At 38.0% G+C, this 21,442-nt stretch overlaps 1 protein-coding gene and 1 long non-coding RNA gene across 15 annotated transcripts in view; one reads left to right on the top strand and one right to left on the bottom strand.

Annotated features, from left to right (window-relative positions):
- LOC109144527 overlaps positions 1-21,198 on the top strand; it is a 271,701-nt gene extending 250,503 nt beyond the window's left edge. For all 9 annotated transcript variants that reach the window (XR_005604588.1, XR_005604587.1, XR_005604591.1 and 6 more), the window contains one exon: positions 13,946-21,198. This is a non-coding gene — a long non-coding RNA (uncharacterized LOC109144527). The remainder of the gene's footprint in view (positions 1-13,945) is intronic.
- Positions 1-21,442, bottom strand: part of ETV1 (ETS variant transcription factor 1) — a 66,235-nt gene that overhangs the window by 3,684 nt on the left and 41,109 nt on the right. For all 6 annotated transcript variants that reach the window (XM_010399097.4, XM_039571565.1, XM_010399098.4 and 3 more), the window contains 4 exons: positions 10,960-11,028; positions 8,511-8,579; positions 5,298-5,467; positions 1,674-1,775 (listed from right to left, as the gene is read on the bottom strand). In XM_010399097.4, coding sequence (XP_010397399.2) covers positions 1,674-1,775; positions 5,298-5,467; positions 8,511-8,579; positions 10,960-11,028 — 410 coding nt within the window. The remainder of the gene's footprint in view (positions 1-1,673; positions 1,776-5,297; positions 5,468-8,510; positions 8,580-10,959; positions 11,029-21,442) is intronic.

The following is a 21,442-nucleotide window of genomic DNA, read 5'->3' as shown; positions in this document are numbered from 1 at the left end:
ACCTCCTTAAAATTTCAGCTTGTGTATTCCACAAATAGAATTTGGTAGAGACTGTATCTGCAGCAGATTTTTAAAATCAAATAATGTCAGCAAGTTTGATAAGACTATAGGTTGCATGCAGAAATCAGGCTTTTGCTTAACCTGCTATCATTGCTTGATTTAAAAAAAAAAGAGGGAAAATATGCATACAAACTTTGCCATAAAGAAACCTGCTTTGCATCTACAACCCCCATTAGATTTTAACATACATGAACTGGCCAGATAGAGAGATCCCAGGACAAAACCGAAACACTGGTATGTCAGAAAAATAAGTATACAAGCTAGCTTTCAAAATGTGTGTTAAACACATTCTTGTAGATAATAAAGTAGTAGTTTAGGATGTAGCAAGCTAGCTGTCAGAAGTACTTGTAAACTTTCCATGTTAAATGGGTGTGTGCGTTGGGGCAGCATTATCAGCCTTCTGGTATTTCTATCCCCATCTTTTCAACTTGCTTCCCTCTGCTACTTTTTTTTTGCCTCTCTGTTGCCTTTGAAGTGTGCTGGCAGCGCAGCTGCCTGTGCTGCTGAGCTGTAACCTGCAACAAGGAACTCCTCTACCTGAAGCACCAGCCAGTGAAACCAAGCGCTTCTGCTGCTCCCTGATCAGACCCAGTTTCCAACCCACTTTACAAAGACTCAGCGTGCAGGGATGTGACACACAAAACTTAATGAGGCGCTGAGCTACCGAAGAACTGTAAGCCAATACTAGCCCAGATTGTTGCCCAAGTTGACTCCTGGATAGTGAAAAAGCAGTGCACTACAACAGTCTCATAACCTAAGCAAGAGAACTTGTAAGAATTCACAAAACCTACTGTCAAAGTTGCCCAGTAACTTGAGCTGAGAGCACTGCTTCCATTCATGGAATTGGCATATAGCAGGTTTAAACATGTTCATCATCACTGGTCACAAGACCAATGTGAAAATATATGCAATAAGCTTTACAGTCCAAGGTGTTTATTATGATCTTTGATCACACCTGGCAGATTTGTAGATACAGCAGACAGGTCTCTCCTATTGATTTCTCAGTCAATCTACATAGTACTACACAGCAAGATTTAAAAATATACATATAAATCAGCAAGCCACAGTAGGAGGATGGATTAAATATTGTCAGCAAGACTAGCCTGTAATATATAAATGATTGTTAAGTATTTCTCCTAATTCAGTCTATTATAAATATTAAATTCCACTCAAAACCAGTATTATTACAACACTATTAGTAAAAATATTAAAGTATTTGGTATGTTAATAGGTATAACTATTATCCCCTATCTTGCACTCATTAAAGTACTCAAGCACTGGGCAGCTGACTTAGATCTGCAAAACATTAATCATACTGTACTCTACTGTTTGTCTTTCCCAGCTGCCAGGAAGCTCTTTTGGATATTTTTGAATGTTACTTCTTTCCCTATAATCATGAAATGCATTGTGTGACCTAAAACCACAGACATTTTTTACATAGAAAAAAAATATCTTAATGCATATGCTGAACCTAGTAGGTCAAAAAGCTTAGTGTTTGCCTAAACAGATGAAAAAACTACCTAAGCCATGCAATTACAAGTACTCCTTGTAAAGTGACCTACAGATTAACATGCAAGACTCTGGTGAAATGTAGTACAAAATTAGCTACTCACCTTTTGCATGATTCCCTTTTCATAATAATAGCGAAGCGATCGGCTAAGTTTATCATAGTTCATAGCTGGCCTGTTTTTCTGAATCCCCCAGCGACGTGCCACCTGCCACAAAAATGGATTAGCAATGATTTGTTAAATGCATTTAAAAAGCAGATCTTATCATCAGATACTTCATTTGGGGATGCAGGAGAGAAAACCCTGCAGGGGCAACAAATAGGAAAAGGTTGCCATGACCTGAACTTCCCACGTACTACTATGAATTTTAATTGGATGTACATCATCATTAAACTTGAAATATACTTATTTGCCAGTGTGGTGGAGAGTTAGACTTTTTCTTTGCTTTTTAATAAAGAAAACCAATGAAAAAATAAAGCCCTACAAGGAGATGAGAGACAAAAAATATTTAGCAAGTTACACCAGAAAACTTTCACAAAAACCTTTCTTTAGTTTGATACTATGGATAATTGTACCATGCCTGTCTTTTCCTTGCTGTCAGAAAACTAAGTTATTTTAAATACACATGTATACACACTTAGTTCATGAACTAATACAGACTGCACTAGGAATGACAGCAATGTTGAGATTATTAGGAGATACAAGTCAAAAGACAACTCCCAGTCTTAAACATTACTTCAGCAAAAAAAATGAATTATCTGAGGAGGCAGAATAGTCACTTGGAAGAACTATATGGTGGTATGAAGAATGGAACAGAAATTTCATAGTTGCAGTCATATAATTACCCTTAAAAATAACAATGAAAAGTTGCAAGTAACTCATGAAACTATTCCATAGAGAGCAATATGCCTTCTTCTCTGACTTATGTTTTCAGCTTGACTTTTTGCTTCCTGTTTTATTGCTAAAGATAGTTTTGGTCAAAGTGACCCTTTGTTTAAAGAGCTTAACTCCTTATTCCTTGTCTGAAATTTTAATCGGCTATTGGTGACATTTCAATTACTGTCTGTAAAAATGACTATAATATCACCAGAGAGAAAAAAGGCAAAGCTGATGAACTCTTTAAAGCACATTTTATAAAAATGATTGAGAGGTGTATATGCATACAGCTCTGGAAAAAGGAGAGTAGCCAAGCAGCTTCTCTGCAGACTGCTCTGTGAAACTTCCCATAGCTGTCTGGAGCTTTTTGATGCAAGCCATGACAACATGCAGCACTGAGCAAAATCCATGATTTTGGTCTCCACCTGGACAATAATTTCTAAAATTTCTTTTGAAAGCATTATTTCCTTTCAGTGGTGCAGCTTTTCAGCCTTAAGTAAATTATTGCAGCTCTGCTAACTTCAGCTACATTTTATCTGTACTGGAACACACCTCCAATCATGTAAATTTATTCCAGCTGCAGATTTGGCCTAGATGTCTAACTTTGATTCACCTAGTCAATTTTGTAACACATGACCACATCACTCTTTTTTTATTCCTTCCAAGGCTTTTTTTTCCTGCATTAATCGGAGTCCTAAAAGTCCCCAACATAAGGCTTGCAAAATAAATAAATACACAGCAAAGATAAACAACAAGTAATGGTGAAGAATATGTTACATTGTGTAGCATTTTGACACTCCTGATCAAGCAATCAGGTCCAGTTCCCATCCCTGAACTGCACAGCATTTACCTAGTCCTGCCCTGTGGAAGGGATTCAGGCTTCTACCCTTCTGCCCTACCTTCCTGCTGAAGGTTGCTGTCCCTGTGACAAGCCTGCATAAATGGACCTATGCCCAATTCTCAGGCTCCAAAGTTCACAGTTACTTACTTTCTGAATGAGCTATGGCACTCCAGGAGCTGATACATATTCATTTTTGTTGTTACTCTTTCTACAAGGGCATAAACCGCCAGTAAGGAATGGGACGGAAAGGTCATGTCACTGACATCCTAACCTGCCACAGCAGAACCAACAAGCACTTTGATTTCCCTTCAATTTACACTTGGCAACCAACAGAATTGTGCAACTTCCCATAGGCTATTCTTATTTTAATCTACTGTTTCTGTCAGATTCATGACATTCATATGAAAACAACTTAGGCTCCTTTGTACTCCTAAGAACACACAGAGTGAGACAAGCTTCAAGCCTCCTCCCAATCTTGGATGCAATGCTGCTCAAAAACACAAAGCAACTTCTACATAGTCAGACACGCAGACGATCTCTTTAACTTAAATTAGAATATCCAGTTCTTCAGGGAATTACACAATAAGGAAGCCTTAGGGGTTTCTTAGTTTTCTTTCCTTAGCTAATAAAATCTATAAAGTTTTTGCACCATCTGCTGGAAACCATTTCTCAATAAAACTCTTCAATCTTGAAAAAAATTGGACATACCTTAAAGACAAGACAAAACTAAAAGAGTGAAAAATAGGAGACTGGGGTAGGGGGAAAACTAGGTACATCATTCACCAAAACCAAACAAAGGACTTTCCAAAGATTTCGCTCTGTTCTGGGACAGGTTACACAACTAAGGAATCCATGTAGCCTGCTAGGGCTGCAGACTTGCAAAGTTTCGGTATCGTACTGACTGAGACTGTTCTGAGTTCAAATCCTCAGATACACAATGCCAGGATCTGCCATGGCAGACTGACTATCACTAGAGCAGGGGATGCTCAGACAAATGAGAGCCAGCACCGGGCCCCTTGCAGCAACCTTCTCCTCAGCCAGACCACATCAGGAAGAAAAGGGACATCAGTCTTGACACCATCCCCAGCTACTCCACCATCTCCACAGAGCTGTAAGCAGACAATGTAAATAAAATGCAAGAAAGCTTTCAGGCTGCTAATACCAGCAGATGGATGGCAAACAGCAGAAATAGCTGGTGGAATGCAGAAGCAGCCATACACCCCCGAGCCTTCCCACTCAGCTCTAATTCAGAGGGGATCCTGTCAGAAAATTTGCTGTGGTCTCCTCTATCAGCAAACCCTATTCAAGGGGCAAAAAAGTAAAGCAGAATTATACTGTCTTTTGACAACCCTAATTAGATCCTCCACAACAAAATTCATATATACCTGATCTTCCAACAGTTTCCATGATAGTTTAGAATACAGACTATGTTACGTAACGTTACCTAGTCCAAAACAGTTTACGTAATAAAACATTCAATTTATTCCTGTTTATCGCACAAGTGAACTAAGCCATGCTTCAGCAAATGTTCATGAATATAAGCAATTTTATCTATCCCATGAGTCCTTCATGGTTCAGAAGAGCCATGCATGTGCATGAGTGTTTGTAAGCCTAGGATCTAAGGCTGTACTAAACAACCTAATGATTCAATCTAATGAACCTAATATTTGGTGTTGAAAGACTAGTAAGGGACAATTTTTCAACGGCTTTTGGAATACAGTTCTGTCCATAAAGTGATTCTGAAAAACGTGAACCCCACAAATAAAGCAAAGTATTTAATAACTCTAGTACTTGCAACATTTTTATTATTTTATGGGACTAGGAATCAAATCCATGCTTAACCACACCTCTGTCCCAGCTGAAGCACTTCCCTTGCCAGTCCTTTCTGTCACCCTTCTAAGGCACTACTGAAGCAAAATACTGATGGACAATAAGGCCCAAGTCCAAAGGAGGACAGTTAAATTTGCAGGACGGGGCAGTGGATGTGAGCGCACGCTGTCTGTCTAACTCACCTCCTCTGGCTCAATCAGCTTGAACTCCATGCCTCGGCCAGTCCATGCTATGAAGTGAGAGTTTGAGGGGTCATCAAGAAGAGCTACCAAGAACTGCCAGAGCTGAAGCGAGCCTCGCCGTTGATACGTGGGTCCCTCACGGTACATGCCTGGCTCCTGTTTGACATCACCTGCACACAACAGCAACAACGTTACAGGAGCAATGCCCTGAAACACCATCTCTCAGTTTGTCAGATAAACTTGTAAAGCAATCATTAGGGTTAACAAAACAGAGGGAAGGATCAACCACCCTCAAATGCAACATTCCTCTGTTTGCTGGGGACTTACAATAACATATTAATATACTAAAAAGCACTTAAATTCATTCATCATTTATGGAAGTCTCACTAAGCCTCTCCCCGTGTAGTTTCGATAAATGCAAATCTCTTGCAAACCATTTTGTAATACCCTCTCTCCGAAAGAACATAAACTATTTTTGAAACAACTTTGATATCTGAAGAACTGTGTTTCTGTACCATACTTTGCCCAGGCCCCAGTTTTGGTAAAGTAATGTAAGCTTCATAAAGCTCCAAAACCCTATTGAGTGAAACTTCTCTTGCATGCAAATGCTTCTAAGGAAAATTTGACAAAGTATTTGACTTGGACTTAAACAGTATGTGCTTTATGTATAGGCATGTAAATCCTGCAGATACACAACTTCCTCTGTGGCATATTGGACTTGCATATGAGCAAAAATTACTTTTACTCACATCTACATGTTAAATTAGTATTCCTTCTGAAAAGCAATAAGTTAATTTTTCTAAAATTTTAAGTCTAGAGAAACCTTTTAAAAAATGTTAAAAACACCCTTACATCTGTTCCACAAATTGCCAATGAGAAAACCATCCTGCTACATCCATACTGTCTTTGTTGTTTTTAAATCATATTCATACTGAACAACTCATGCAAACAACAACAGATGAAAGGTCTGATGCTGAAGCAGACAGTATTTTTTTCTCCACACAAGGACTGCAACCCCTGATATACTGGTAAAATTCCTAATTTCAACTATCAGAACAGCAAAAGCCTCCAATAAACAGTGTGACCTATTTAATAAGGAAAGTCAGGAGTTTACATTCAACCACAGTATTAGGATGCTCTGACAGCCATTACAGAATGGCTCTGTGTAGGGAAGGGCAGAATAATAATATTAAAAATGGAGCACTTCCTTTTGTAATCAGGAAACAAAATTGACTCAATAGCTGTGGAAAACAAATAAATCAACACAAGGCTTTTTTGGTTTATGTGAGGTTCAAGTTCCAGTCCTGAAAGGCCTTCTTTTTCAAGGACAGGTTTTTTTCTTGTAATGATAGCTAAGCAATGTGCAAATAGCAAGTGCGGTATTACACAGGATCAAATTCTTTCCTTGTGCTGATCTTTGATTTCAAAAGAAGCAGCTGAGAATCTACTTCTGAAACATCAAGACTAGTCCTGGGCTTATCCAACTTTTGCTTTACTGGCCAGAATATGATGACACATCTGCTATTTTTTTCCCCCCAAAACATCATGTTACAAGTATAAACACCCCTATTTGCATCATGACATCAATCTTTTAGAGTACAAGGTGCTCTCTCGATGGACAGTCATAGAAACCAGCAGCAGACTGCTTGCCTTGCAGGCACACAAATACTTCCCAACATTTATTTCTTTTACTGTATTTGTATTCCTTTTTCATTTTCATTCCCTTTCCTGTATAAAACCCAAACTAGCCAAAAGGTTTTTCAAGGAAGACATAGACAAATGCTACTGTTAACAAGTTTTAACTTCTTGTAGTACAGCGTCTGATCCCATTCCCATAAATGTACATATGAATTTGACACTGGTACTCAGAACAGATCCACAATCATTTGTGGGGAACAAAAAAATACCTGACACAATGTGCTTTAAAAAAAATGAAAAAAAATCCAAACAAGCTCACATTACAAAGCCAGTGTATAAAGTAGACATTCAATAAATCACCCTTTCCGTGAATGTGTCAATGCAGTGACAGTGCAACACTGGATAGAGCAACCTTCAGTTAGGTCTAATATTGTTTAAAATTCTTTATCTATTTCTTACCAACACAAAAATACATGTGATACTTTGTTTGAAGAATGTACAATTCTTTGGATTACTTTCATTTCAGTCTCCAGATCTTCAGCAAATACAACAAATGCTGCTAAACATGCAATAGTTTTGTAATCCATAAGTGATTCTCAGGGGAAAACAAACAAAATAAAGCAGAAGAAAAACACCAATTCTCCAACTCTACTTTTAACTGTGGTCAGAGATTTGTTCACAAGTTTATCAGGAAGTACCTAATCTTTCCTGCTAATATAAATAAAGCTGGACATATACATACTAACACAAAAGTTACAACACTACACTAGCATGTGTACACTAACATAATGCCATTCTAGCAAATCTAAGTAATTGGTCTCCAGATTACTTCTCAAAGTTGAAGACTAACAGAGTCACTGGCAAGAAATACAGTGTCCGTCTACTTTGCTTATAATGAAATAAATCTGAAATCAACTGAGTTACACCAGGAAACTGATTTTACGTCAGAGTAACTGAGGATAATTTGGACCATTCATTTTAATTGACCTCAGAATTCCTCTTTAAAAAATCTGCTATAATTGGTAGTGTTGTGAACAGAGCATTGATTTGTTATCAATCCCACTGAAAAATAAACCACTAGTACATTCAACCTAGTGCAAATACATTGGCACAAACACAAAAATGCCCTACGCATTCACTCCCCACTATTCATCACTTCACAGACAGCAAGACAAGAGGCTTAATCCTCAGTAAAACCAAAGCTACTGCTTTATCCACTGTTTTGCTAATTATAAGAACATCTTTCATTAAATCTCAAACAACAAGCAGTATGTGATCATCAGTGCAATGGAAATCCTCCTATTACTTCTCAACAGTACAGGAACTGAGGTGCTGTGCCACAACTCTGGATGCAGGCATCTTTCGCTGGCAAAAGTCGAATGACATCCTATTGAAGAGGAGACTTTGGTTTCAAGAGACAAAGGTCAGCTTTGGTTGGGCACACCACAAATGGTGTGTTAAGGAATCCTAAATTGGAACGTTACTGGGCTCTTTTGATCAGCAACAGAGAAAAGTCCCTCATCTCTTTCTTTTTCATCTCCCTACACAGGAAAAAGAGAGATGTGTCATACATACCGTCAAACTTCTCTGGAACAACGCAAGTGTCATCATAAAACTGCCTAGGTCCCTTTTCAAACATACAGCCTGTAAGTTAAAAAGAGAGAGGTGTTTATATAAAAGATGCATGGAGAAAAAAGAGATCACAGCCTTAATGCCAGAGGGAACACTAAGTTATACAGGAATCAGATTAATATCCCACATCCTTTACACACCGCCCAATCCCAACATTTTGGCCTAAGTACAAGGGTGTTTAATTAATGTATGCATTCCCAAAAGACTGTTAATCTCCACCTGCTAAAATGAAAAAGCACCCATTTTTCTCTATGATTTATTACAAAATGTTTGTCTCATTTCCTGTTTGAACTAGCATGGCTTTGACTTTTAACCATTAGGTATTTTCCCTGCAAGACTAAAGAAGTACTATGCAGTATTTCCTCCTCACACCCACAGAAGTCACCCTCACACACTGCTCTTGATGTTCCTTCCAATTAAGATAATTTCGTAAAATTATATTTTGTCATTAAAAGACACTCTCAACAACCCAGCAGTCTTTCTAGCACACCTTTCTGTACACACTCCTACTATTTCCTATTATGCTAATGTTTTGCTTAACCAGAACTGTATTGCATATCAGTATCAGTCTCACCAGTGCTCCTGAGTGAGACAAAACATCTCCTCCTCTCCTGCCACCCTCTGACCCTCCTTTCAACTGCCAAAGTATTACAGAAGGTTTTTGCCTTCAGTTTACAGTGTTCAGTTGGGCTGGTTTCCCACTGTGAAGCTGAGGAGGAGGAGGCCCATCTCAAAATCCTTTTTCCCAAGATATTGTTTCCCAGTTCCACACTCCTGGTCTACATTCATGTATTAAAAAAACCATTTTGTTTAATGTGCCCAGATTACCAAACAATTCAAACTGCTTTGTGTGACTGCCCTGTCCTGCCTGTTATTTACTGCTCTATCTTTGTGCCATAAAGTTATCCATTAACTTTGTTCCATATCTTTACTGAAAATATTGAATAGCAACACTCCTGATATCAATTCCTACAGAACTATAATAGAAAAAATCCATTCAGAGATGATTGCCCAGTGACAGCCTCTTTTAGATCTGTCAGTTGGCCAGGTCTTAATGTATTTAATGTGTACTTTATTGATATTGCTTTGTGCTAACTTCTTAATCAGAATGTAATGCAGAGGAAAACTGAATGCCATAAGAAGTCTAACTATAAGATACAAGCATCTTTATCAACCAAACTTTTATTTTCAGCAAAGAATACAATCAGATTTGACATGACCTTTATTCTGTAAAATTATGTTGATTGATTTCCAAATAGAGAAAACAAATATTTAGCAAACATCACTGCTTTTTTTAACGTCATTCATAACAATTTTGCCACCTCCAACTCCTTACGAGAACATAACATGGCTAAAATGGATTTTCCCCTATCTGTGCTGTGATTAAAACTCAAAATCTTTTGCCATTGGCCCTGCAGTTTGTGGATTTTTTCCTGATGTCTCTCACCTTCCTTATCAAACTTTTATAGTTCATATAATTTCATATAACAAGACTTAGAAATTTCCATCTCCTGTTTCACCTTCCTTGTTAAACACTACCATTTTTTTTTCTGTCTTTATTTCAACCCAGAAGCAGATGGGATTTTAGCCAGATGTGTTATCTTTCCGATTCTGTCTTTACACTAGCAAATGAAGTCTTCCTGAAGACTTTGATTCACACATCTATCTGGATTCTCATCCATCTCAAAACCAGATTCCTCATGTTTGTGAAATTTGCACATTGGAAGAAAAATAAACCCTAAACAAACAAGCAGAAAATAACATATTGGTAAGACAGATAAACTAAAACATGACAGGGTAAAAACCAGGGTATAACTTCCCTTCCAGTCATCTTAGTTCTGTTTGACTTCTTATTTTTAGGACATAAAGTACTTTTACTTAGAATTATTAATTTTGACAATTATGTAAGCTCTGTCCTACTGAAGTCATTGAGAATTTTGGTACGTATCTCGGTTTGGGCATAAGACACATCAAAACACTGCAGAAATAATAACAAAAGGGAAAACCCAAAACCTTCACTGAATTTAAAGTTTAAAATGGATTACTTAACACAGTTAACTGAGCCTGTCATGCTAACAGCCTGGAAAATGTCACTTGAGCAAAATGGGTGAAAGAGACAAGTTTTTAAGTGTCTCTTCCTTTCAACTGCTAGAGGCCTTGAAAAGCAGAATGAGTTAAGTTCATAATATAATTGCTTCTATCCTGATCAACCCACAGCACTAAAAGAAACTACAAAAAATTCAGTGCATCAGAAACTCAACACTGAAAAGGGAGAAAGGATGATGCAAGTCTTCCCAGCAGCAGAATTAAACCAGTGAATCCCAAATCCCCCCCGACTTTTTAATTTTTTACATTTCTCTCATACAAAAGTGATACATAATAGAAAACTTAACTTCTGTTCTGTTTGGGTGAGCCAGGAAGCCTTCTTGCCTCATGTAAATGGAATGGCAGCTAGGCACTTCTGAAAGGAGAAGATGACAATGCAAGTCAAAAGACTGTCTGGAATTAAAAGTGTGCAGGTTATCAATGAGACAGGCTGCAAGCAGAAGAGCAACAAAAACAGATGCAAGTTACAGCGAGAGGGAACCTGTCAACACAGAGTCAGCATTTCAGAGCAGCACACACAACACATGGCCAAAGGGAAAATCATGATGTGAGGATCAGAGATCCTATCTATGATAGGCACTTGAACTCCAAACCTTTTGTAAGAAACTTTGCTAAAAGCTGACTCCCATGGCAATTACACTTTAGACCATCCACAGACAAAAAAATCCACACCAGTGACCATGAATATTTTAAACCCTGTGCTTATATATCTGTCTTTGTAACTAATTCAACCCAAAATATGTCATCAATTGCACTGAAAAGACTGCCAGTCACACTGGAGACTTATAAACTCTATATTTACACAAGGAATGTCAAAGTGAATTTAGAGCAGGATAATGCTTTTTACACTCTGGTGAAGGACTTGAAGGGTTAATGAAATTTTCTGCAATTGCTAAGCATTTTATTCAGGAATTAGATCTATCTGTATCACTCTCCACTTGCGTGCATTTAAAACAAAAATGACACCTTTCAAAAAAAAGTACTGTGCATGTTCTAAAATAATACTGATATTTATTTGATATTCTCCACCTCTACTCAAATCTGCAGGAAGAATGACAAAAGCCAAATAGTACTAATGAAAAAGGTATTCTTTAAATGTCTTTCTTTTTCTTCCCCATGTCTTGCACTGTCCCCAAGTAGTCACATCCTGTGCACGGGGACTTGCAAACAGAAACGCACCGTAAATGTTTGCCCTTCTAGACCATGTTTAACCTACTTCTTGGATATCAAAAGTCCTGCTTAACAAAGTCTATTTGATCTTGTGATGAACTCCTACCCTAAACTATGCAATCTGTTACCAGTAACTTGTAACTCTTTAAGAGATGCAAACAGAGGTCGAAAGAGCAGACATTATTTTTCCAGCACTGCCTACAGACTCTTTCAGACTGTGATTCCAAATTTCACTGTTCACTGACTAGTGATGAGTATCAAAGATTTGGCAGGATAAGAAAATGAGGTTTTACACTGACTTCACAAACAAGTGAAACACAGGGCAGTAATAATGTTTCCTCTAACAGTCCATGGTCCCTCTTGCACATCTGTGCCAAACTCTTCATTACCTCCTCTCTCAATGAAACTCGCGGTGCCTGCCTCCTCAGGCCTAGAGAATCTCTAATGTCTCTGGCAGCTATTCTGAGCAACCACAGGGATCAGTGACTCACTGATCACCCAAGTCAAGTATAGCTCTGCAGACTAGAAGTCAAGGCTACAAGCAGTGCTTCACCTGCAAGGAATCATTCATGTTACCACATAGATTGAATTCTAAGGAGAATGGAAAAATCTACGTAAAAAAAGAGGAAGTTGTAGAACTGAAACAGATGCTATATTCTATTTTAGGTAAAAATTCTCTAGTATTGGCAGCAAAGCCCTTTTTGACTCATGAACTGCACTCTTGCAAAGTGATAGAGCAGAGTATACTGAATAAAGAATTATGCATGCATCCACAAAGTTGTCTTCTTAGCCAATTCGGGGTTTCATCTCCCATGCTCCTAAATCAATTATAATTAACATTTGGAGTCTTTTTAAGGCAAGCATTGTTTGTACCAACATTACTTAATTTTCTGGTTAGCTTGTGCTTAAACAGTCCACAGAGGACCAAAAAAATACAGCAAGGAAGAGTTTATTTCTCGTAAAGTAACTAGAGTCTTGTTATCCTAAAGTGCTATCAGTTAATTTATGACTATCAGAGTGGGTCAGACTCTAATCAAATTGTAGAAACATTTCCAAAGTGATTATTCAATCAAATGACTAACATGGTTAATTAGGAGCCATAAACATTGCTCTGAAGTTCATCAAAGTAATGACTTGCCCAGAAAAATTACTGCTAATTAAATTGCCTGCTGCTTTCATTTCTACCTTATCTAATAAAAAGTCCAACCAATGAAATTTAGTATTGCAGTTTTAAATTGTACTAAATGCTTGACTAAGACCCAGAAGTATTTTTACAGGCTAAGTGGAGCTACTTCAAAAGAAAACATTTTAGTGTAGAAATTACAGAGCAATTACATGTTTTCTTCTCCTTAAACCATTGTTTCAAGACAACAAGTAAGACAGAAGCAGGCATGAAATACTTCCAGGGCAAGATCCAAGTGCTTAAGGCGACTGATTTATCACCTTTTTGCAAGTTTTAGTCTTTGAAGAAAAATGTGGATTTAGACACACCACAAGCTTATTTCAGACTATTAATGAAGTAATTCACATTTTAAGGTTAAATCAGCTCAAGTGCAGCAGAACCCCTTTAAAAAAGCCCCAAACAAACTAGCTAAAAATGTGGAAATGTAATAAAATTGCTTATCTTTTATTATCAGTTTAGAATACTTAGGGGTCATTCTTCATTGCTCTTCTTATTAACAGAAACATAGCAGTCATCTTAAAACAATGAATATGGTCTTATAACATAGACCATGAAACCATTCTTTTCCCAATAGGTGCTGTTTTAAAAATTACATGTAATCTAGACACTGCAAAAATGCCTTCTCATCTGGGACCGTCACAGAGAAAAATAATGGAAATAAGATCTGCTATGCCTTCATCGAAATACATCCAAGCAGAAAAAGCCCAAACAGACTTTCTCAGGACAAGAAAAACCTGCTATTGAATTTAGCAGGCACAGGTTCTAAGTTTCATTATCGGGTAAGACAGTTGAGTGGTCCCTTGGTAAGGTAGTTCATTTTAATTATCATGTCAGAAATTAAGGGGTTAGGTAGTCTCAGCTCTGTGTAACTCAGAGCAGGTAAAGAATCCTTAAATAATCTTTTCTGATTGTTTTTCAGAGATAAGGATGAGATTTCATTCCCACACTCTCACCCTGCAGAGAAAAAACCAGAATTTCAGCCTGTGTCACTAGCCAGAACAGACACAGGGAAGATGGAGCTTCCACAGGCAAAGGATGAAATGACTGACTGCATTCTATGGGATGAAGTGACTGACTGTCTTCTTCTGAATGAAGCAGAGCAAAGCAAGAACTGGAAATCTGAACCAGGATTTATTCTTCAGCCGTTTCTGTTTCGACCTTACACAGCCTCCCTAACTAAAGGACAGGTTGTTATGTTACACTCTAACTCTGAATTACTTTTCAGTTCACTTTATCAACATCAGCCGAAGATCTGGAGGCCCAGGGCATGCCCCATGTGCTTGTGAGTGTGATATAAAGGTATTGGATTGTACATGTGCATGTGCAGAGGGAGAGACATGGAGGTGGAGGCTTAGAAGGCATGTGCCATCTGAAACAGGGTGGGAGAAGAAGGGGACTGCCTGCCTGGCCTCACCCTCCATGTGGCTGCTCAGGTGAACACTGTGGTGCACTGGTGGGCAGCTGCCTTAGTCAGGGAGCCTGTTAACAAGTCACTGAAATTCACCAAACACCTCAACTCATAGTGAAACCTGCCTACTTCCCTACAGGTTTAAAACAAAGTGATGACAGTAAGGCTGGAACCTCCTTACAGTTTTCCTGCCCACTTTTAGCACTTATACCTTATTACCAAGTAAGTTATATTAGAAGTAGTTTCCATAAGGAACTGTTCCGAAAGGAGCTGTTCCCCAAAACTTTGAAGGGACTTCACTGGCAATCCTGCAATTTCACTTATATCACATCCTTCTAAATTTTCCTTTTGGTCTGAAAAGTAATTATGCGAATTTTGGTCCCTATTTCAGCAATTCAGATTTCATGTGTCTATACAGCTAGACTTAAATGTGCCACTTGTCTTCCCATAGACAAGAAATGCAGCACATGCAGCTTCTCTCCTTGTGTTACTGGGTATAGAAGGGCATGCACAAGCCCCTCAGGTAGCCGGGACAAACCTGGCTCCCAGGTGTCACTCCCATGTGCCAGCCTGCCCCTGTGCTACACACACTGCGAACACACCAGCCATCCCTTCAGTGCCTTACAGAGCTTCTCTTGCACAGTACAAGCACTTCTCTGCTACATGAGCAGGTGGTAGGTGTACTGGGACAGATTTTTACCAAGTGCAGAGAAAAAAAGTAGCCTTTAAAAATAAAATGTTCAAACTAGAACACATCATACTTTTGGCATTAAACTTAAAACATCACAATCCCACTGCAAATAACTTTTCTGTTCGTGGATTTCCAAGAGCACTGACAAACTGTTTACAAAGGAGCACTTCATCCACCACTGAAACATATTCAGCCTCCTGGTGGAAAGCAGCTGTTTACCACACCATTGAAAAGTTCTGACCAGCTCAAGGGTGAAGACAACAATGAAATCACCAGAAAACGGGACCTTTTTAGGTAACAAAGGAGTTCCTCAAATGAGATCGCAACACGTCACCAAGGTAGCACCAGGCATCACTAAGAAAAATGCATGATTTGTGCTTTGCAGGGAGAAGTTAACAAATTCTTCTTTTGGATATTTAAACCTGCATTTAGATTAAAACTCACATCTCCCCAAAAGAAAACATTCAGGTAGAAATACTGGAACTAATTACAATCTCCTTATACAGGAATTCCTTGAGCATATTTTACCACTCAAATGCTGGTGGATCAAGTTTTAGTTCAACCACCTTTAAAAGCATTATCCCCTCATAAGCTATGTAATGAGCAGAGTCTTACAAATTGGTAAAGTCCTGGCAATAAAAAAGTCAGCATTATTTTTTCAGTCAGAGATTCAGCATGAAAAATGTAGGTGCCCTGAAATTACATGGGTGAAAACAGACAACTTCTCTAAAAATCAATGTAAAAATTAAGCAATCTTTTCCCAAATCATTATGCAACTTAGAAACATTCAGAATGGAAGGTTTTATTCATTTTCTCTGTCACCAGCCTTTGCACCAGCAATCTAGGAAAAAAACCAAACTTACAAGTATGTGCACTCATAGATACACATAGACTTCCTTCTAAAAAATAGCTAATTAAAATTTTTAAAGTTTAGTTTCTTACATATCACTTCACAAAAACTTGTCAGAGAATTAGGTTTGGCCCCACCGGCTCACGTCTAAGTGGAAATACTACACACATACAGAAAAAACCTTAAGCAAACAGCTTCCTTTCCACAACTTTGGTTTTTAGATCTATGACAACATCTAATGCATTTTGTGAGACCAGATGTCAACAGCCTGTCTAGGAGATGTGTAACTTTTTGTACAGCAGAACAGGAAAACAAAGGCTCATACATTCAGCTCTGAATTGAAATTCCACATGGAGTTGATCTTTTGAGCATACTTTAAAATCATGTGTTTGCTTTTATTAACCTCAGTAACTGTAAAATGTACCTTAAACACTGCTGTCCTTTGAATTCAACAAAAGACAGCAGTATTTTCTCTCTCCCTCTCTCCTTTTGTTGGTAATCTTACTGCAAAAATGTCTGTGTTGCTTTTTCTCCCCCGCCCCATCCCCTGCCTGTAAAATCGAAGTTGGACAAACACTGCACGGCTGAAGTGACATATTTGAATGGAATTCAGACCAACCAGTTCCTGTTTATGTTTCTGATTTGAGAATGTAGCCTTCTCATTCACTATACATTAGAAACACACCAAGGCCATAAATGGTGTCAGGTTGCAGGCAGGCAGGGCCAAGCAGCATTAATCATTACTTTAAGGCAACTGGCAAAAGCAGCAGCTGAGGGAACACTACACCCTTCAGCTCCGCATAAATGGACATTCCAGGGTTTGGCGTGTGTGGGTTGGCTTTTTTTTTTTTTTTTTTCCCTTCAGCATCCATTTTATGAATGAAACTTCAGGCTGCACAGAGTCCATTCATATAAAAGCTATGCTCACAGGGCTCAGTCTCTCGGGATCAATTGGTCTTGGACAAGGCTGATGTGATTGGTTTAAGGCAGGCTTCAGCCTTCCATTACTGATTTAAAATGCAGCCTGTGTCCATTTGACCTGCCTTAATGCACAAAGAGTAAATCCAGACTGCGCTCTCAATCCTCAAATCAAATCATTAGCCAGTGCCACTTACTGTAACTGTAGATTTACAGGATATTTATCCATTTCTTTGAAAAACAGGAATTGCAGGACAATTTTTCAGATCGTATTGTCTGCTTTGAAAACAAAAATACATGTATGATCTCCTGCCTATATACTCACATTGACTTGGTATTCAGGTTTTCCTTTGTTCACAAACATTACAAACTGAATTCTAACTACAGATTTATTTCAGACAGAAATTGTGAATAGAAGGAATCAGCTAGATTGAAAGCAAGTGAAAAGTTAAATTTCTGCCTTTCACAGCAATCTTCTGAAGTTCAGGTTTCTCAAGTTTCCCTGTCGGATCTCTTATTTTCTGCTGTCATAGGGTCCAGCAGCAGATTTGTGTTTTAAGAGCAAGTACAAAGTCCAGCGCAGCTTAACTACTGAACAAAATCCATACTCATTCACTGAAGCAACACAGCAAAGACAAGTTCCCAAAATACAAGGATGAAATATTTTAAATGACAGGGAAAACTGCAAAACCAAAATAGAGGAGGGGAGATTTCTCAAACCTCGTAACTCAAGAGCAAAACCTCATCCCTTCTCTGCTCCTGCCTATATGCCATCTGGATTTTCATTGAGAACAATTGTACTTCTGTGTATAAGAATTTCTTTAAGGTCATAAGGAGACACAGTTTTGAGAAGTGTGTACTGAAGCACCATATCCAGGAAAAGAATGGAGTCAGTTCTGTTTCACCGAGTGTTTTACAAGACTGTGTTCAAAAATACTGCGAGTATTTGCAGCCTGATAAAAAAAGAGAAGAAAAAAAGAGAAAAAAAAGGAAACTTAGAGAGAATTTGAGGAAAAGATTAAGCAGCTGGAAGATTTTTGAAGCAAGATGTAAGATCTCAACGAGTCACACTGACAGAGCATATACGCAATCCATCTACAGTGATTAAGAGGTGGTACATTAATACCAAGAAATTGTTTACAAAGAGGTGTAGCTATGAGCAAGGGAATGGAACTGGTCAAAGAGAAAATTTAGGCTTATGATCAAGAAATATTTCTTAACTGTGAAGTCTATTTGTCTGTGAAATAATCTTCCAGGGAAAAATAGCAGTAATAATACTTAGCACTCACACAGAACTTCATGTTTTCAGAACACTGTACAAAAATTAGCCAATATAATCAAAAACAGTAGTAGAAGCACCATCAGTTATGTCACTTTAAATGCTGCACTGGTCAATGCACCAGAGCATATCCTGGAAAAAGCAAACCAGCACTGCCTCTGACTGACTTTTTCTCTTTACACTAGCATCTCCAAATATCTAAACTTTGCCTTCAGAAGTGTAACAAAATAACCAATTGTTTAAAAAAGAAATGGGGGGGTAGGGGAAGCAACCTACAAATACATATAATGTGAAAAAAAAATTTTATTCCCCTTGAAATTTCAATTCAACACTTTCTCTTATCCTATTCTGCTGACTCCCAAATTTAAGAATATGTCGGTTGATGCCTAGGGAAGGATGCACTACTAGGGGTCTTTTTCCACATTAATACCCACTGACTTCCTTTTCAAGAAACACCTCAACAGCTGTTTGAGAGGACTCTTGCATTCTATTCTGTTTCCCATCATTAGGTAAATACATTTATAACCTGGCTGGCAGAATGCTAACAACATTCTATACCTGTAAGAGCAAACTTAGGAGGTTAATAAGTGTTGCAATTAACAACTTCCTGCATGAACTTTATACAAATCATTTGCTGCAAATATGATACAGCCTTTTGCTTCGGCACTCTTGTCTTGAGTGCACAGGTCAAAACTATTTGTGGGAGGAAGAGCCATGCTGCAAACAGCTTAGCAGGTGGAGCCCCTGCTTCATTTGTTACAGGGGCTGGAAGTTGTTTATGTAACGAGACAGAAGTTTTCAAGATAAGAAAAGATAATACAGCTGAATGGTCAACTTTAGGCCCTAGTAAAGCCCATTCCAGCTCCAACAAGGTCTTCCAAAGTAGCCGCATTGCTTCTTCCAGATTTTTCGTATTATATATTTTTATACTGCCTACACTGAGACCCTAATCTTGTGTTCCTGTACTTCTTCATCTAGAAATATGAAGAAAGTCCCTAGGAGTTATGATTGGAACATATGCAGTACTTAATGTTCTTCTAAAAATCACACAGTTCTAACTGGGTATCCAAAACAAACAGGTTTATATGTCTGTCTCTCGGCCTCCGCTCATTTCTCTCAACAGAAGGGCAGCTCCCCATCCACTCTCACATGCAAACACAAGGTATTTGCTTGTGAGGCTTCAGGAATTAAAGGGATGAGCAATTCAGAAAGCAAGACATGGAGGCTAATAATTCTGTCTGGAGAGTTCATTCTTGAAGTGATGTGACTAGTGTCTCAGAAGTGACAGGGAGAGAATCCAAATTTTCTAATGTCCGTTCAAGCGTATTAATTGTGAGGCAACCCTGAAATGAAACTGTGAGAATAGCCCTGCTAATGCATCTAACACATTCAGGAAATACTGAATCCATCTGAATTTCAACAGAAAAATTCCTGGCAATCAGTAAGAAGTATATGCAAGCAACAATTCCTCCTCTGTTTATCTCCATTACTATTGTGTGACAAATTTCAGTTTCCAAAGACATGATCACAAAAATTTCTCAACCGAAATAACTATTTCAATTGGGCAAAACCAAATATGAGTTTAAACTTAATAATTTGTCATTTAAAAACTTGATTTGTAGTATTAATTGATACACACTAGATACAATTAGAGTCATACCTTAGTATATCTGCAAATACACTACATCATGTAGGAAGGTTAAGCCTGTGAAGATCCTGCTCAAAAATAAAGCCCAGAAGAGACAAGCTATATCAAGTTTGGCCTTTTTGTTGGAAGTACTTGAATACTTTACTGAATTCTAGAAGTGCTAACTGTACAGGAATGCCCACTATTAGGCCTTGTAAACAATGGTCTTAGGAAGCCTTTTGAAGTATATGCATTAATTATGCAAAATCTCAAAGCTCTGTATGCCCCTGGCTGCACTTCTGTGACTAAAGTTGGTAGATTTACTATCAAGTACTAAATACATCTGTCAGCCATGAACAAAAAAAGGTGCATGGCAGAAAATATCTGATCGAACATATATGATGCACTGTGACTTCTAGAAGTGTGGATGGATAAAGAAGAGCCTCTACTCTGTTGACATTTTTCTTTTTCCATTATCTCAAACATCTCCATTATCTCTATTCTGCAGTAGAAATTGCATACCTGCAATTACAATTACAACTAATTGATCTGCCATTTCCCATGTCATAATTAATGTCATGTTTTAATAGAGTTGTAATCATTCTATAATAATGCTTTTCATTCATCAGCTTCCCACGAAGTATGAAAGAATAGTGCACAAAAGCAATGAACTTTTATGAGCCCCTTTCAAAAACATCCCAAAAGGAACATCTCAGTGCATTACAATGAACTTTTTAAATATGTTTCTATATACTTATCTGAGCTGCCATAAAATACAATGAAAAAAAAAGACTTTTTACTCTGGCATCCCTCCTTCCCTGAACATCCATAGGTGAAAAATGAAATCAATGATTCAGTGACAAATACATTATGTTTCCTAAGGGGTTATTTAATGTACTCTTAGCAAGGATGGAAAATGATGGTTTCTAGAGAACAGATGGTAACAAGACAAAATATCAACAGACCACAGTTGTTGACTGCAATTTATGGAGTGTACAGATGTGTCAACTTAAATGCAGTGATTCTGAGGCCAATAAAAGTACTTCCTGATACCAACAGATTAATTTTTCATGACCACTGGTTACACAGCTATTACATTTTTAAAAACTAATCATTCATCTACAAAAGAAGCAACAACTTTGCTTGAAGATCATTATTATAAAGTGGAATGTTGTTCTTTCTGGCACAAAATAAATAGGCATGACAGGACTGGATACAAGTTTGTACATCTTCATTTCAGAATAAACTTTCCTGCTTTTTTCCATACAGAATATTCCAAAAAAAGATGAATGCTAGCAGCCAATCCAGATTTAAAGCAACAGTATGCAATAAGGAGATCCCACTTCCAAGCCAAATAAGAAGCATATTTACAAAAGGGCCTTTTTTTGACCTTCAATTAAGCAGGATGAATAAAGGGTGCTTGTGAAGGTTGCAAGGGACTGGAAGTGCCTGAAGCTGCAGTCCCCCATTTATTATCCACTGCCACATGAACTACACAGTCTCTCCCATACTGCTCTGTAGGACTAGAGATACACAACTCCACAAAGCCACAGATCTCAGAACCTTCATCAATGAATAGGTTGAGTTCTGGATCTGATCCTTGTAATTCAAATCCATTTTCATCTTGTCTTATATTTCAGCTT

The sequence above is a fragment of the Corvus cornix genome, chromosome 2, assembly GCF_000738735.6.
Source record: "Corvus cornix cornix isolate S_Up_H32 chromosome 2, ASM73873v5, whole genome shotgun sequence".
NCBI classification, from domain to species: Eukaryota; Metazoa; Chordata; class Aves; order Passeriformes; family Corvidae; genus Corvus; species Corvus cornix.
This window is presented reverse-complemented; position numbering and strand designations above follow the sequence as displayed.